Source organism: Gambusia affinis, linkage group LG01, assembly GCF_019740435.1.
Source record: "Gambusia affinis linkage group LG01, SWU_Gaff_1.0, whole genome shotgun sequence".
Classification (NCBI taxonomy): Eukaryota; Metazoa; Chordata; class Actinopteri; order Cyprinodontiformes; family Poeciliidae; genus Gambusia; species Gambusia affinis.
In genome coordinates this window covers 19,958,190-19,973,067 of record NC_057868.1, presented here as the reverse complement: position 1 = coordinate 19,973,067, position 14,878 = coordinate 19,958,190, and the positions used below count along the sequence as shown (strand labels likewise).

The 14,878-nt window shown below is 36.7% G+C and overlaps 1 protein-coding gene and 1 non-coding gene across 3 annotated transcripts in view; one reads left to right on the top strand and one right to left on the bottom strand.

Annotated features, from left to right (window-relative positions):
• The window catches only part of calcrl2 (calcitonin receptor-like 2), a 31,076-nt gene extending 24,487 nt beyond the window's left edge, over positions 1 to 6,589 (top strand). The window contains exons 9-13 of one of the 2 annotated variants that reach the window (XM_044098778.1): positions 533 to 593; positions 2,004 to 2,070; positions 2,616 to 2,831; positions 4,418 to 4,459; positions 4,898 to 6,589. In XM_044098778.1, the coding sequence (XP_043954713.1) occupies positions 533 to 593; positions 2,004 to 2,070; positions 2,616 to 2,831; positions 4,418 to 4,459; positions 4,898 to 5,137 (626 nt within the window). In that variant the 3' untranslated portion in view covers positions 5,138 to 6,589. The remainder of the gene's footprint in view (positions 1 to 532; positions 594 to 2,003; positions 2,071 to 2,615; positions 2,832 to 4,417; positions 4,460 to 4,897) is intronic. The other variant, XM_044099463.1, reaches the window with a different exon arrangement.
• A 1,123-nt stretch (positions 6,590 to 7,712) lies between these two features.
• trnaq-uug lies at positions 7,713 to 7,784 on the bottom strand. The gene has a single exon. It is a non-coding gene; the product is annotated as a tRNA-Gln (tRNA).
• Between the last annotated feature and the right edge of the window lie 7,094 nt (positions 7,785 to 14,878).

Genomic DNA, 14,878 nt, shown 5'->3' with positions numbered 1-14,878 from the left:
AGCAGTTATTACACATAAAGACCTGGACTACCTTTGGTGCATTAAGAGCATACATTTTCAACATCATTCAGTCGGTCGAGTATGCCTCTCCTCGGATAAGTATCTATTCAGATGAGGCTCTCTGGTTCCACCCTTACCAGTTTTTCCTTCACGTGACTGTTGCTTTTGAAATGCTGGGGCTGTTACTGAGCTGAATAAAGAGCAATGTGTGTTTCTCCTTTTAACCAGCTTCTGGAATCAATGCACATGGAAATCAGCTTCATTTATCTGATTTATTTAAGTGAAACTCAGTTTGAACAGTTGTTTAAACTGAGTTATATCACTTGTGCAAATGCCAAAATAGGAACTGAGACACTAATTTATAGAACATTAAAGTGAATGTTTTGAAAGGCTCAGTGTTTCCTCTTCACTTTTTAATCTACATTAAGCTACTGAGTAACTAACCTGAGTTATTATAACTTCCACCAACATCTAAAGGGATTGGTGGGATGATATATTTCTTATGTTTGCTGGTTTTTTTCTGTGTTCGTAGTTTTTCCCATCTTTCCTGCGGTTATATATGCTGTTGCTCGTGGATTCTACTTTAATGACACGTGAGTGTACTTTTCTTTCTTTGGTCTGTTTCATTGTATTGACTGAATTATGATCAACCCTAATTTATCTTCCTGATTGTAATTAGGCCAACTCACTCCAGTTTTCTTTTTCAAAATAAATCTCAATAATAGTTTTCACAGATATTGTTTTAATAAATGCATAAAAAGTGGCATGCTGGGTGTCCTGTGCTTGCTGGTTTGATTTTATTAATTTTTATTTATTTATTAAAGCTTACATCTAGTTAAACAGAAATGTTCCTTTTAATAACAGCTAAGTTAGTCATTGGTATAGAATTTTAATAACTACAATAGTGCAGTAAAAAAGAGAAGTCAGAGTTTCTTTAGTCAGTGGCTTCTTCAGATTCTCTGTAATACAGACTGCTACAGGAGATCTCTCCTGCCAACAACCACCATCATCTACAATAACTCTGAAGAATCTGAAATACACTGAACAAAAATATAAATGCTCAATGTCAAATATTGTTGCCATGTGGAGTTAACAACTGTAATTGAGCATTTGCTGACATTTTATTGTACAAAAGTAATATTTCTCTTGATTTGAAGATAATTTTTAATCAATGTGCTGACAGTGAGCATTACTCAGTGAATTGTTTTTTTACTCAGTGCATAGGAGGGGCATGTCCAGTGGGTGATCAGACAAAATGAGCCAACAACTGGACAATCCTTGGATTGCGGAAAATAAAAGGCCACCCCAAAATGTAAAATTTTGTCAAAAGTCATAAAGCCTCAGATGTCACAAGTTATGGGGGAGTGTGCCATTGGCATGTTGGATGCAGGGATGTCCATCAGAGCAGTAGCTGCACGGCTCTATGTCCATTATCGGGCCATTGGCCGCTTAAGAGTTATTTTCCAACAGACTGGCAGTACTGCAAATTGACCTCATCCTCATCGGACACATGTGATCACTCCAGCACAAGATCACCACATCCGGCTCGTCCATCTGCAGGATCGGCTAAGACCAGCGACGCACACAGCTGATGAGACTACTGGTCTGCACAACAGACACATCACACCTCAGACTGGCCGTAACGAGAAGCCAACCTGCATGTTTGGCAAATTCATGTTCAAAGGACTGTCGATTCCCTACAAATAGCTGAACCACCATGTTATCAATGCCGATATGAAGATCAGTAATAGTTTAAAATATACTTTAAGTTTTTCTAGATATTGCGTAACCCAAATGTTCATATTTGACATGGGGCATTTATATTTTCTTTTAGTATAAGAAGACTTCCAACAACATTGATCTCCTTTTGAGAGCAATTAAGTATTTTTTGTATTTGTATTAATTGGGTTCTACAACCATCCTCTGAGCAGCTGGACGGTCTTTTCTGTAAACGTAACAAAGCTGCAGAGCTTTACCTGAAATGCTATCTCTGTTTTCTCCAGGTGTTGGATCAATTCAAACTCCCACCTCCTCTACATCATTCATGGGCCCATTCATGTTGCACTACTTGTAAGTAGTTATCAGTGGTTTTTCTGCATATTATCAAACATTTCCTTTTTTTGTTTTATCATATAAGCACTGGTCAGAAAGTGTAGGAGCTACGCAACTTTTATTTGAAATTGATGGAAAATGATTTGGGTATTTCAACAGGTTTGGAATTTTTTCAAATCAAAAGAATTCAATGAAACAGGCCAGACATCATCTGGATCACTGGGTTTAATGCAGCTTCACTTTTACTGAAGTGATATTGTGTTTTGATGGTTTAATATTCATTAATATTGGCCTAGGGCCATGTACTAACCTCTGGAAAGGTTGACTGCTGAAGGAGTTAAAAACAACAAGGACTTCTGTACTATTTCTGACTCCAGAGCTGTACGAAGTTTTCTAGTCCATTAGCTGGTGTGTCGACCTTCTGGGCTACTATTTGATCAATCAGCAGATGTTTGGGAGAAATTTCTACAAAAACAGAGGTTGTTCCTCCACAATGAATGCCTGCAGTTTCTCTTGTATCTTTTTGTCGTTTCACTTGTCTTGTCTTCTGTCCACCCAATCAGGTAAACGTTTTCTTTCTCCTGAACGTCATCCGAGTCCTCATTACCAAGCTGAGGAAGACGCACTGCATTGAGTCTAACACCTATATGAAGGCGGTGAGAGCCACGTTCATCCTGATCCCTTTGTTGGGAGTCCAGTACATCTTCATGCCCTGGATACCAGTCGAATATGACAACCAAGTCATTTCCTTCATTGTGTTTGTCCTTTTCCACTTCCAGGTACACACGTGTGATTTTTTTTAAGCTACTTTTAACTCTAGTTACAATCTTTTGTAAAAGTATTAAAATCTCATCAACCTTTTCATATTTTGTTTCCTTATGTTTGCAAACTTTAGTGTCTCATGAGGAATTTTACAGGATTCACCCCTCTGGATGTCAATCAATCAATCATAGTCAATAAAATTTTGGGGGTTGTGGTTAGACAAACAAATTCTCCAAAAAAAAAGAAAAAAAAAAAAGCAAGAAACAAAAAACTTTTATTGTCAAAGTGAAAACTACTTTCTGGGAGAAACCCCCCCCAATTAATTTTAGATTTGCAGGGCTGATCAAGTCAAATCCACACAGACTCCGTGCCACAGGTGCATCAACTAAACCCTGATTTGAAGGGGGTGAATATTTATCCAATCACTTATTTTATGTTAAATGTTTTTATTTAATTGTCATTATTTTGTAGAAAGGAGTTTTATATCATTTTTTGTTCAAAATGGCAAATTTTGTTGATTATGACTGATTTATAAAAGCAATAAAATAAATAAAAATTAAAGGAGGCTGTATATGGTAAACCAAGAAAAACAAAGCATCTTTATGAAATGGAAGGAAAAATATAAATGATTTTCAAAATAGGGATACGCAGTGACAAGTCTGGTATCATCATTGCCAGGGACTCGACTTTGACCTTTCTGAGGTCAGTTATATGCGGACACATCATGGACGTGACTCTGGTGTGAATTGTATCATTTAGGCATAAGCAAACAGCTGTGAAATACAGAAATGCCTACTATAGTAATTTTTTATACCATTGTTTTGGCGCCGCTTGTAGTGCATCACCCCATGGCACATCATACATATCCACGTTTTGTGCCATTGATCATTGCTTTGCAGCAAACAGGACTCTTTCTGCAGGGATTTTGACACATACCTGCAGGAATAAACAGACAAATGAGAACAGAATTGGACTTTTGTCAGAATCCACATCTGTCTGGTGGAGTCATTCCCAAAAGGAGGCTAAATACAAATATATATAAATCCAAAGAAAATATGTTAAAATTTGAGGCTGTAATACAAGCCACTGGCCCTGCGACAGACTGGCAGCCTGTCCAAGGTGAACCCCGCTTCTCGCCCGGAACGTAGCTGGAGATAGACACCAGCAACCCTCCTGACCCCATTAGGGACAAAGGTGAACAGAAGGATGGATGCAAGCCACTGTAGTCAAAAAATGTATAAGACTTTTTAAAAGGTCTATGCTAAAATCCTCCCTTTATTTTTATTGCACACGTAATCACTTAACTTCATTAAACAAAATAAATGCACCACTAACTTTCATCAAGAACAAATCTCTAAAATAATTGAACCTATCTTAATCAAATACGAATCAAATCCTTTATTTGTAAAGGAGAAAACAAAACATGACATTTCCCTGAGCTTGTTAATCTGTAGAAAACTACACCAAACATGTTTAATGTAGTTTATGTTATGAATACTGAGTACTTTTAATAATTAATTAGCTTTATCATGTGTTTTCTGCACTAGTGCAATAATCTTCTATCTGTTATGAATTGTTTAATAAACTGTCTCTTATTTTGTAGGGACTCTTTGTGTCAATTATTCTCTGTTTCTGCAATGCAGAGGTATGTTGATCTATCTATTTCAACCTTATCCCATTCCATTCTGTGAAAAAATTATTCAACTTTATCTAGTAGAAAATAAGAATTAAATTACCTATAATCTTTTTACTTAATTTACTTTTATTCTTGATGTGTATTGCTCATGATTTTAAAAAATGGTTTTCAAGAAAAAAAATCATATTTATAAAGTAATTCAGTTGCAGATAGTCCTACAACAACATTTACTGTTGCCATAGGTTTAGGGTTAGAGTGCATTGAGTTCATGTTTTACATACTCTCACTTAGTTTACACATCCTTTACCACTCAAGACCTCCTGAGCACGCTTCCACAAATCTAGATGTTATCAAATTCAGAGGGTTTCCCAAACTAAATTTTTTAAGTTTTACAAAATGTCTGTTTGAAACTGCAATCCAGAAACATGTGTTTGAATTCATGTGCAGGCCCAAACAGCGCTGCGCAGGAAGTGGGTTCAGTGGAAGATCGCCTGGGGGAAAACGGGTTTGGGAGAAACTCCGTTCGTCAGCCATTACTTCAACTGTCACACTACCTCCTCCATCGTGGAGACCAGCAATGCTACTGGCAGCGCCGAGGTGCCCGCCGAGGTGCCTGCCATGGCGCCGTCTCAACGACAGACGGAAAACTGTCACCTCATGCCTGTGGGGCAGCAAAAGACAAGATAAGGATGCACAAACCAAGACCTGACCTCTGACTTTGGCAGCAGCAGAGATAACTGCTGCAGTGTCCAACAACTAAAGCACCCAACATCTGAAAAGAGAAACTAAAAACTCATTTACAAAGTAAATGGAAAGTGATTACTTTGTATGTACATAAATGATATTGTATGAACAACCAGATATTTTTACACCAGTCAAGAACTTGTAGGAAGACATTTGTTCATCATTGTGCCATTGTATTGTTTCTGTGAATTTTAATAGGCAGTGCATCATATTTTCTTTTCTTGTTTTTAACTAAAGTTTCTTTTATACTACACTTGAAAATGCTACTACAAAATTGTGCATTGTGCATTCTGTGGCCTTACGGAGCTTTTACACTATTTGGTGTAAGTATTTTGAACTATTCACATCTTCCTATGTTACAACCCAAATCCTCAGTGAATTTTATGTGACGGATTAGCACAAAGTAGTCCATAATTGTGTATAAAACACATCAAACTTTGCAGTTGTAACATGAGAAAATGTGAAAAGGTTCAAGAGAATACAAAAGTCCCATTTTTATCACAAGGCATTTTCTCTTCAAACAATGCTCTGCTTTACTTTCAGTAACTGTAAAAAACAAACAAACAAAAAACATGGATGGCAACTTGGAAATATCCAGCTCTGACCTGTAACTCACAATAAAGTTAGAGACCTCACTAACTGCCACAACACGCACACACACAAACACACACACACACACACACCTACACGCGCACACCCACACACAAAAATTCACGTCTTTTAAGGAGACCAGAATTGCACAGATCAGAAATTGGTGGCTGCTTCCGAATTTCATTTTGTGAAATTGTCTACATCCATTTAGCTTTTTACAGTTTCCTTTTAAAATCTGTAATACATTAATATGTAATAAGAGCTTCATCTTGCTGCCAGAAGCAGTTACCAGCTATTCATATTAGTGAGGCTACTGCACGAGAATGTTAGCGATTAGTATGGTTAGTACAGGTAGCATTGCTAAAATCCCAGTCTCTAAAGAATTTGGATTCTTGACTTAACTTTGCCTTAAGATTTCTTAAATCTGCAACATTTTCAAATCCAGCTTGTTGCTCACATTTTGAAAGCTCAAAAAGATTAAACTTGGTTTAGCCTTCCTGTTATCAGCTTTAAATATTGCCCTCTTACTCACAGCCTGACCTAACTTTAAATCTTTCTAGACTGGTTTTTAAAAATAGAGTTTTATTTCAAATAGCTTATATACATCTCTGTGTTTCCGTTAACTTTATGGTAAACACCCCACTGGTAATGAAAATAGCTAAACGCTCAGCTTCAGCGCCCACAACACAGTGTTATTAGCACAAGCTGGAACGAGGCATTTCTTAAGTAGCTTTCGTTTTTATGTCTTATTGAAACACAGTTGAGTGAAAGTTGTTTTTAACTGAATATTAAATCTAACCAGATTCCTGGACTTTTGGTCATTTTTTTCAAAAGCTTAGCACAGCTATTCTCATATCTGCTTAGTTGTAAATTAGATATTTTTTATCTGAAGCCTTTAGCTTGGACAAAAAACTGAGTAATGAAAGCCAATTTTTACCGTAAACTGAGACAGTTTAGTCTTGATTTGGTATGAAAGTCAAGCTGAACTTTTAACTGAATGTGTTTACAAGTAGGCTCTGTTGTCAACCCCAAAAAATCTTAATTTGATGCAAGTTTTTTTATTCTAAGAATAAACCTAAACCTAGTATATAGTTTATCCTTTTTAAATTTTTACTTTAGTCAGCACTGCAAGGTTTATGCATATTTGTAATAGTATTTCAGATGCCTTTAAATGTTGATACTATTGTTTTTATTTTTACTGGTTTGTATGTTTGCTGCAAAATATTTTTCTACAAATCCAAATGATATACAATTTTGTGTCACCCGTGGAGTTTTATTTTCATACCTTGTCCATGTTTTATGCTGTATATACACTTGCAGTACTACTACTCTTTACAGACTTTTGTACTACTATTATTGTAAAACTACAGAAGTTTTAACACGTTTGCTGTCATTGTAAGCCAGATGCATAAACAATTTACATAAAATCAAATCTTTCCAGTGTAGATACAGATGGGCAGCACAACAGCTGCGAATGAAAGCGCAGTGTGACGCAGCGTACCAGGTCACTTACGTCAGTGCTGGTCAGCCGAGAAATAGATTTGAGAAACATTCCAAAATAAAAAATAATATCCAAAGAAATGTCGATATCATGTCGCTGATTTTTCCATCCATCTATTTTCTGTTCACCCTTGTCCCGTAGAGGGGTCGGGAGGGATGCTGGTGCCTATCTCCAGCTACGTTCCGGGCAAGAGGCAGGGTACACCCTGGACAGGTCGCCAGTCTGTCGCAGGGCGTCGCTGATTTTTAAATTTTAGAATTGTCATTAATGTGTGGAAATAAAGTACTAAATTTAAATCTAAATTTCTTATAGAATTTAGATATGGGAAATGAATTGGACATAGATTAAAGACTATTTTGTGTCTACTGAAACAGTTTTGTTTTGATTTCAAATCAAAACACAACTTCAAGGCAGCACAAAAGGATGAGGTCCCACCGAGATTTGAACTCGGATCGCTGGATTCAAAGTCCAGAGTGCTAACCATTACACCATGGGACCAGATAGTAATACCCATTCGACTTCTAAGGTCATATACACCTACACATATATGTATTAAATGAATATGTGCTTAATACATTGAGGTAGTAAATCAATTTACGAAGGCATTACACCAAATGACTGGTATTTGACAGTACACGTCACATGATGCCACGTATCCTTAAAGCAGTTCAGCTAATAGCAAGTTATGCTACGATTTATACAGCGACACTCCTCTATCTGCTTCGTGTACTTTGAATTTAGAGACTAATTGCTGAAGGTACCTGCTTTTAAACACTTTTTCTAAGCACTAGTAGAGAACGAATGAATCGACGACGTTTATAATTGGTTTATTTCAGCATTTAACTCCGGTAGCAGTGGTGTCCCTAGCCTCAGTCGAACAGCAAAAGCGAATTGTAGGTTAATCATGAAGGGAAACAAAGGTCGCATTAGCTACTTAAGATATACCTTCAGCATTGTTCTGCATACGGCTACTTATTTGAGTGTATCGGTTGTCACCATTTTGTGGAAGTTGCGAAGGACTTGCTCGTGTTAATGCAACTGCATTTACACGAGCAAGTGTAACTACAATATTTGCCTCCAGGGGGCAGCAGATGCTTTTATATTAGTGTGCATTAAATTAAAGATGTAAAATTTGGACCATCAGAATGTCTGTCATTTGACGCTGTTACAGTATAAAGTGGACTATCACTGGCACTTTTGGTGTTAATGAACTTTTAAGTGTGTCTGAATATTGTATAAAAATGATATGGAAAATATCACTAAAACATGCCAAGAATATATTTACCAAACCTACAGTAATAATATACTGAAAATAAAAGATTTTCTATAAAAGTAGCAGAAAGTGATGGTAATAATCTTTTCCTCAACATCCTCTAATAAAGTTTTATTCTCATCTTTGAAGTCTACAAACACATAGAAAGCATTGTCACATTATTGTCATTATTTATTAAACAGAGATAGGTCAGAAATTAAAAGTTTTGTTTAAATACTAATTACACAGTTTAATTAAAAGCCTTGTAGAACCATCTTCACCAGCAGTACCTCTCAGAAGTCATGCTTTCTATAACTTAATCAGTCTCTTAAATTATAGTGCATATTTTTGACTGGCTGCACTACCAACATCTCTTTATTTCATTGAGGTTTGTAGTTTTTTGCATATTCCGTTTTAATCACAATGCATCCTTCCATTCTGTTGAAGTCAAATTTCAGATCATTTCACATTTGTCTCTAGAACGCTTTGAAACATAGAGTTTATGGTGAACTCTGGGTGTTCTGATAAGCCTTCTATGCTGCTTTGCAAATCTAACTGATGCAACCATGTAAAGTAACACTTTGGGTGTGTTTGTTTGGACAAACTCCTTGGTAGATTGAGAACTCTCCTGTATTTTCCTTTGTCAGGAATCTGTTCTACAGTAGGATAATGGACTTAATTGTCCTAATTGGGTTCATGCACATAGGTGTGCTATAGTGCTTTAGTTAGCAACTCCTTCCTGCCTTAATTTCCCTCTTAAATCCTAAAGCTGCAAGGATGCACTTTGTTGTTTCCACACAAAATAGGCCATTTTACCTTAATTGTTGAGTAATGAATAATGGACAGTGTGAAATACAGCAAAAGCGAATTGTAGGTTAATCATAAAGGGAAACAATGGTCCCATTGTGTTTTCTAAATTTTGAATAATTTTAGAACCTGAGACCGGTTGATATTATTTTCTGATGTGACAAAACTCACTTACGCTTTTAAGTTTTGAGGTGCTTCCTTTTAGGTATTTTTGTATAGTTAGTGTCTATATTGCAGCACATATTAATAAATCAAAGCTAAATATCTATTTTCTTTTCTGCAGTGCACTCCAAGAAGTGTAACTCTTCATGCTCCGGTGAATAATCCCAGACTGTAGCTGCAGGCAGGCCTGTCCTCTACGGCTCCATTCAGCTATTGTTTAACTCAGAGGAGCCGCGAGGATACATTAACCTAATGTCCCACAGCTTAGTCTGTACTAACAGCTTAAAGTGCCCACACTCTCGTCTGTGTCATCACAATCCCTGACACGTGAGGAGGCCCCTCCCACCTGACCTGACGCCCCCTTGGGCCAGCGAACAATGCATGCACATGCACATATAATTAGGAAGACAGCGAGAATACGTGAGGACACACATGTACTCATGTTTAACCAGCGCAGAGAAAAATCAATAATGTGCTGGACTTTGAGAAGAAGAATCTAATGATCAAGCATCATGTTAAAGCCGGAGTTATCCAAACGATGAAGTTAGATTTTTCGCACATTGTGGAAAAGAAAATTAAGACTTTTGCTTTTCTTCTTTACTACCTGACTTTAAATTAGACTAAACTTTTTCTGTTCAGTCAGGATTATCCAAAATATTTAATTTTGGTTAAAGTAGTTGGAAGAGATTCTTTAAAATTCTTTTTTTTTTATTTATTCAGAAGTCAACATAATTTGAAATGATTATGTTATTAACTTAACTTGGAAAGCCCATTCTATAATTTAATGGGTTTATCAGCTTCACAACATCTGATTTAAATGTGCTTACTGATGTCCAGGGGCGGTCCTAACCTGTCTGGTGCCAACATTCTCCACGAATCATTTTAGATTATCATGAATCATCATGAACACACTCAAAATTACTTTTAATATTTTATTTGAAAAATTTGAAAGTAACTAGAAAAATACTACAAACTCTCATAAAGTGAACAATGCAAATACAAAAAAAACCCTAATTAAAATAGATTGCACCAATGGTCAAAAATTTACAAAATTATGTTTCACTAGTTAAATTTTTATCAAGACAAATGTCACTGCACAACTGTCAATTAACTGCTAAATGTATTAAACAGTTTACACTATTACTCTTCAAGAAACACAAATTAAATTGCAAAGCTGTTGTAAAAATCTCAGATTTTTTGTTAAATAATTAATTTTCAAGTAAAATAGGCTACAAATTTAACTGCACACTGTTTAATGATGTGGCAGCTCATGCCACCCGAGAGGAGAAGTCGCCCTGGGCAGCTGTCCATATCGTCTATACCACAAGCGCTACTGTTTTTGTCTTATTATGAAAAGAATTTAGAGAAACCAGGAAAACATCTACAGATCTCCACAAGTCTGGTTCAGTCTCCGCACACCTGAAGGTGTCAACATTCATCAACAACATTTTAATGATGTGGCAGCTCATGCCACCCGAGAGGAGAAGTCGCCCTGGGCAGCTGTCCATATCGTCTATACCACAAGCGCTACTGCTTTTGTCTTATTATGAAAAGAATTTAGAGAAACCAGGAAAACATCTACAGATCTCCACAAGTCTGGTTCAGTCTCTGCACAATGCTGCTCAGCGCCGTACAGGAGAAACGGGAGAGCGCTCTGCGACTCTTCATAACACGATGACGATGCATAGATTTTATATTTAACCCATTCACTCATTCTTACAAGCTTTTCTGCCTTCTCTTCCAGTAATCCCTGTCTGTTTTATTTAGGCTAAATCCTAATTTTGGTATTTATCCAAATTCTGTCCTGACTGTTGTTGATCCACAACAGCACAGACATGGTAGAGTATTTGGGATTCCAGTAATTCTAAGAGCTTGACCAGAAGAAAAGAGGAACAAATCAAACAACACCAAAACAAGCAAAACAAACAAACAAAAAACATGGTTGATATGGTTGTAATACCAAAGTCTAGCCCTTGGGGTGTCAAACTCCAGTCCTTAAGGGCCGCTGTCCTACAACCTTTAGATGTGCCTCTGCTGCACCACACCTGAATAGAATAATTAGATTATTAGCAAGCCTCTGGAAAACCTATCCTCACTAGAAGCAGGTAATTAAGCAATTTCATTCCAGTGTTTTGTTCCTGTGTCACATCTAAAAACTGCAGGACAGTTGCTCTTCAGGACTGGAATGGGCTAACCTATGTAGTACAGCACCAGTTTCTCTGTGTCCTCTTCTGGCAGGAAAGTCTTTGTTCTTGCAGTAACTTTAAGGTGACAGTTGGATGAACTAATTTTTGACTTTCTTTGGGGGAAACTTCAGGCCTCAGATTGTTAAGTATCTAAGTTTTTGCTCACTCTGTGCTCTTTTGCCCAATGGAGCCTAGCTCAGTTATGACTTCTGACCTTTATTGGACTAAATATTAAACTTGTAGTCCTTTTTGCTTTGAGGTGGAGGAAATTTTGACCAATCCATTTAGATATTGTGTACACACTGACACTGTACCAGGATGGTCAAGTGGTGATGCAGAAATGTACCCACTTCTCCTCGTTGGTTTGCAGAGTTATACAATCCAGTATCATAATAAAACTGAGATACACAGTATGTCTCTGATCTGATCTTTATGATATTCTAAAATTACTTAGAGTTGACACCATGTTCACAAAACCAAAGAATACAGATTTAATTAGATTCCAACATAAAGATAAATTTAGAATTACCAAAACCCCCAAATCAAGATAAAAACTCTACATATGTACAAAATATGTGAAATCCTAGTTCCTTACGTCTTTATTCCGTAAGTATACAGTTATAACAATCCAGACTGCCTAAACAGTTATGTTAAAATGCATGGATTTGTGGAGATCTAAGTCATTACTTTAACTGCTTTGGCACTTCCTGTTTTGGATAAGCAAACAATTATTTTTGTCCTGAATTTTGAAGGTGGTGTCGGGCGCAGAAGGCTACAAACTACTACAACCATATGAGCTTGGCTCTGTTGTAGCAAATTGCTCAGTGGGTCGCTGGTATTTAGTGGATTTACCTTTAACCCACTTTCAGATAGTGTTGGCTTAAAACTTTAAATCATTTACCATGACATGCATGGGACTAAAAATAAGCAACCCTCCTCAGCCTAAGAGTTATAATACACTAAATATGTAACCATGTGCATTAGAAAATATACGAAACTCCATTAACTGGCCCTACAAATGCTTCCCTGAATGATTATCAAAATATTTTACCAAAACAAAAGCTTTTTCAGTACTTTTGGTAGTATAATGTAGCACTATGTAGCATGCATGCTACATAATGCAATAACCTGTATTCCTTAGGTTTAATAAACAAGTGGAGTACAACATGATCATTTTTACAATGTGTGACTGATCAAGAAATTTAAAGAAAGAAAATTTCAAAAGGAAATGTAAGACTGTAGGAGGGAAAGTTAGAATAATGGGTCTACTTGACTTCAGCTGTCCTTCACAGCTGTATTCAAAGGAGAAGGTGAAGACCAAACATTTAAGAGGCTTGTTAAATGCATTAAGTGAGTCATTATTGAGTGAATTAAAAAAAAGAGGTTCTTTTGTTCAGCTTTCTAAGTTCTAGGTGATTTACATTATGATGAATTTAATGCCAGTGAAAACAGGACAAAACAAGGCAGGACCAATGAAAAGGTCATTGATCGTCACTATCAGGAGGGCTTGGGTTTTATGAAAGTTTAATTCATAATCAAGAAGAACAGAAAGACTCATGGAGATGTGGAGGAGCTGTGTAGAGCATGTTAATGCTGAGCAGCTGAGAAAACACTGAGCAGATGGTCCTGAGTTTTCAAAAGGAGAAATTCTGAAATGACAACAGCTCAGATGACAAACTTTATTTTCTCTGCCTTTATGATAGACTAAGTAGTTTAATCACTATCAAATAACTCAAAAGAGTGAAAATCCTAACTCTAATTCGTCACATTGTATTATATTTATATTAGATTTAAACAGTAACCTGGAATGAGAACTTTCTCAAACCAGACCTGGTATATGAGTTTGCTCTTCCTGCTAATGATCACTGAACAACTGATGTTTTGGTGATCATTTCCCATGTGTGCGTTCATGCTGTGTATTAGGTATTGTCAACTTCTTAAAATAATGGTCAAAGAAAAAAAGCACAACCTCTTTTTAGAGGTTTTATTAGCTTATTTGAGAGTGTTTAGACAGGGAAGTGGATAATGAGAACAAGGTGAGAGAAGCAGGCTAAGGTCATCAGACTGGGACTAGAACCTATGACATCCCAGTCGAGGCTCCACACATGGGTTGTACTTTACCGCTGCACTACCATGGCACCCCACAACCTCTTCTTTGCCAAAAGATGAATTTGGTAAAAAAAAAAATTAAAAAAGAAAATCTCTTTCTGCTGGCTCCCTAAATACAAAAATACATATAAATATTTGGTGTGAGTGTGTATAGGTAGTTTTTCATGTTGTGTGTCACCCCATGTCCCACTAACTTTTGGAAATTGTCCTCCTCTGACCCAGCAGAATTGAGCTGGTAAATAAAATTGATAAAATGGAATTTACAGAGGAGAATAAAACAATGTGGTGTTGGATACAGTATACGGTTTGAGTATGAAATCCTAACTATTTAAGACCCTAAATTGTCCTGATATTTTAACTACATAACTCTAGTCTTGAATTTTCATCTAAACCTTGACTTAAAGGGGTGGAGTTATACTGTATATTTTCCAGCTACTTAGTGACATTTTAATAGCACAATCAAGTAACTATGTTACCCTTAGTTGGTATATAAATGCTATGTATATCAATTATGACGTAAAATAAATTTGAATTTGCAATTCAACATTTTGAAATTGGGCCTCTGTCTCTTTAAGAAGCTCCTGGTCTTTCTGAAACTCCGCCTTGAGGAAGTCATTGCAGCAATGTTTCTCCATTAACCCTTTAACACTCATTCTCAGGAGTGTTGCACTGAGAAGTAGTTCCTCTGCTGAAGTCAGCAGATGCACAGTTGCAGCAGGTGTTTGCTAACTTCTGCTGCTGCTAGTCTGGAGGAACTGAGTGGGGGATTTGCGGGAGAGAGGTGCTCTGTAATGAAGAAGCTTGGCTTGAGATTGCAGCTCTGAGGAGGTCAGACCAAGCCCTTACATAACCCAAATGATTGCCACAAAAGATTAAAGGATTTCTCAAACATGTATGCAAAGAGTCAAGGTGACACTCCAGGTATGTTTTATTCATGAGAGAGTAATCTAGAGCTCAAAAAAGTTGATTTTACATAACACTGGCCCTTTAATGACATCAAGTCAGTCCTTAGTAGTGTAACAAAGTAGGTTCCATTAACAGTACAGAATTAAATAAATACTTGTAATCTATTTCAA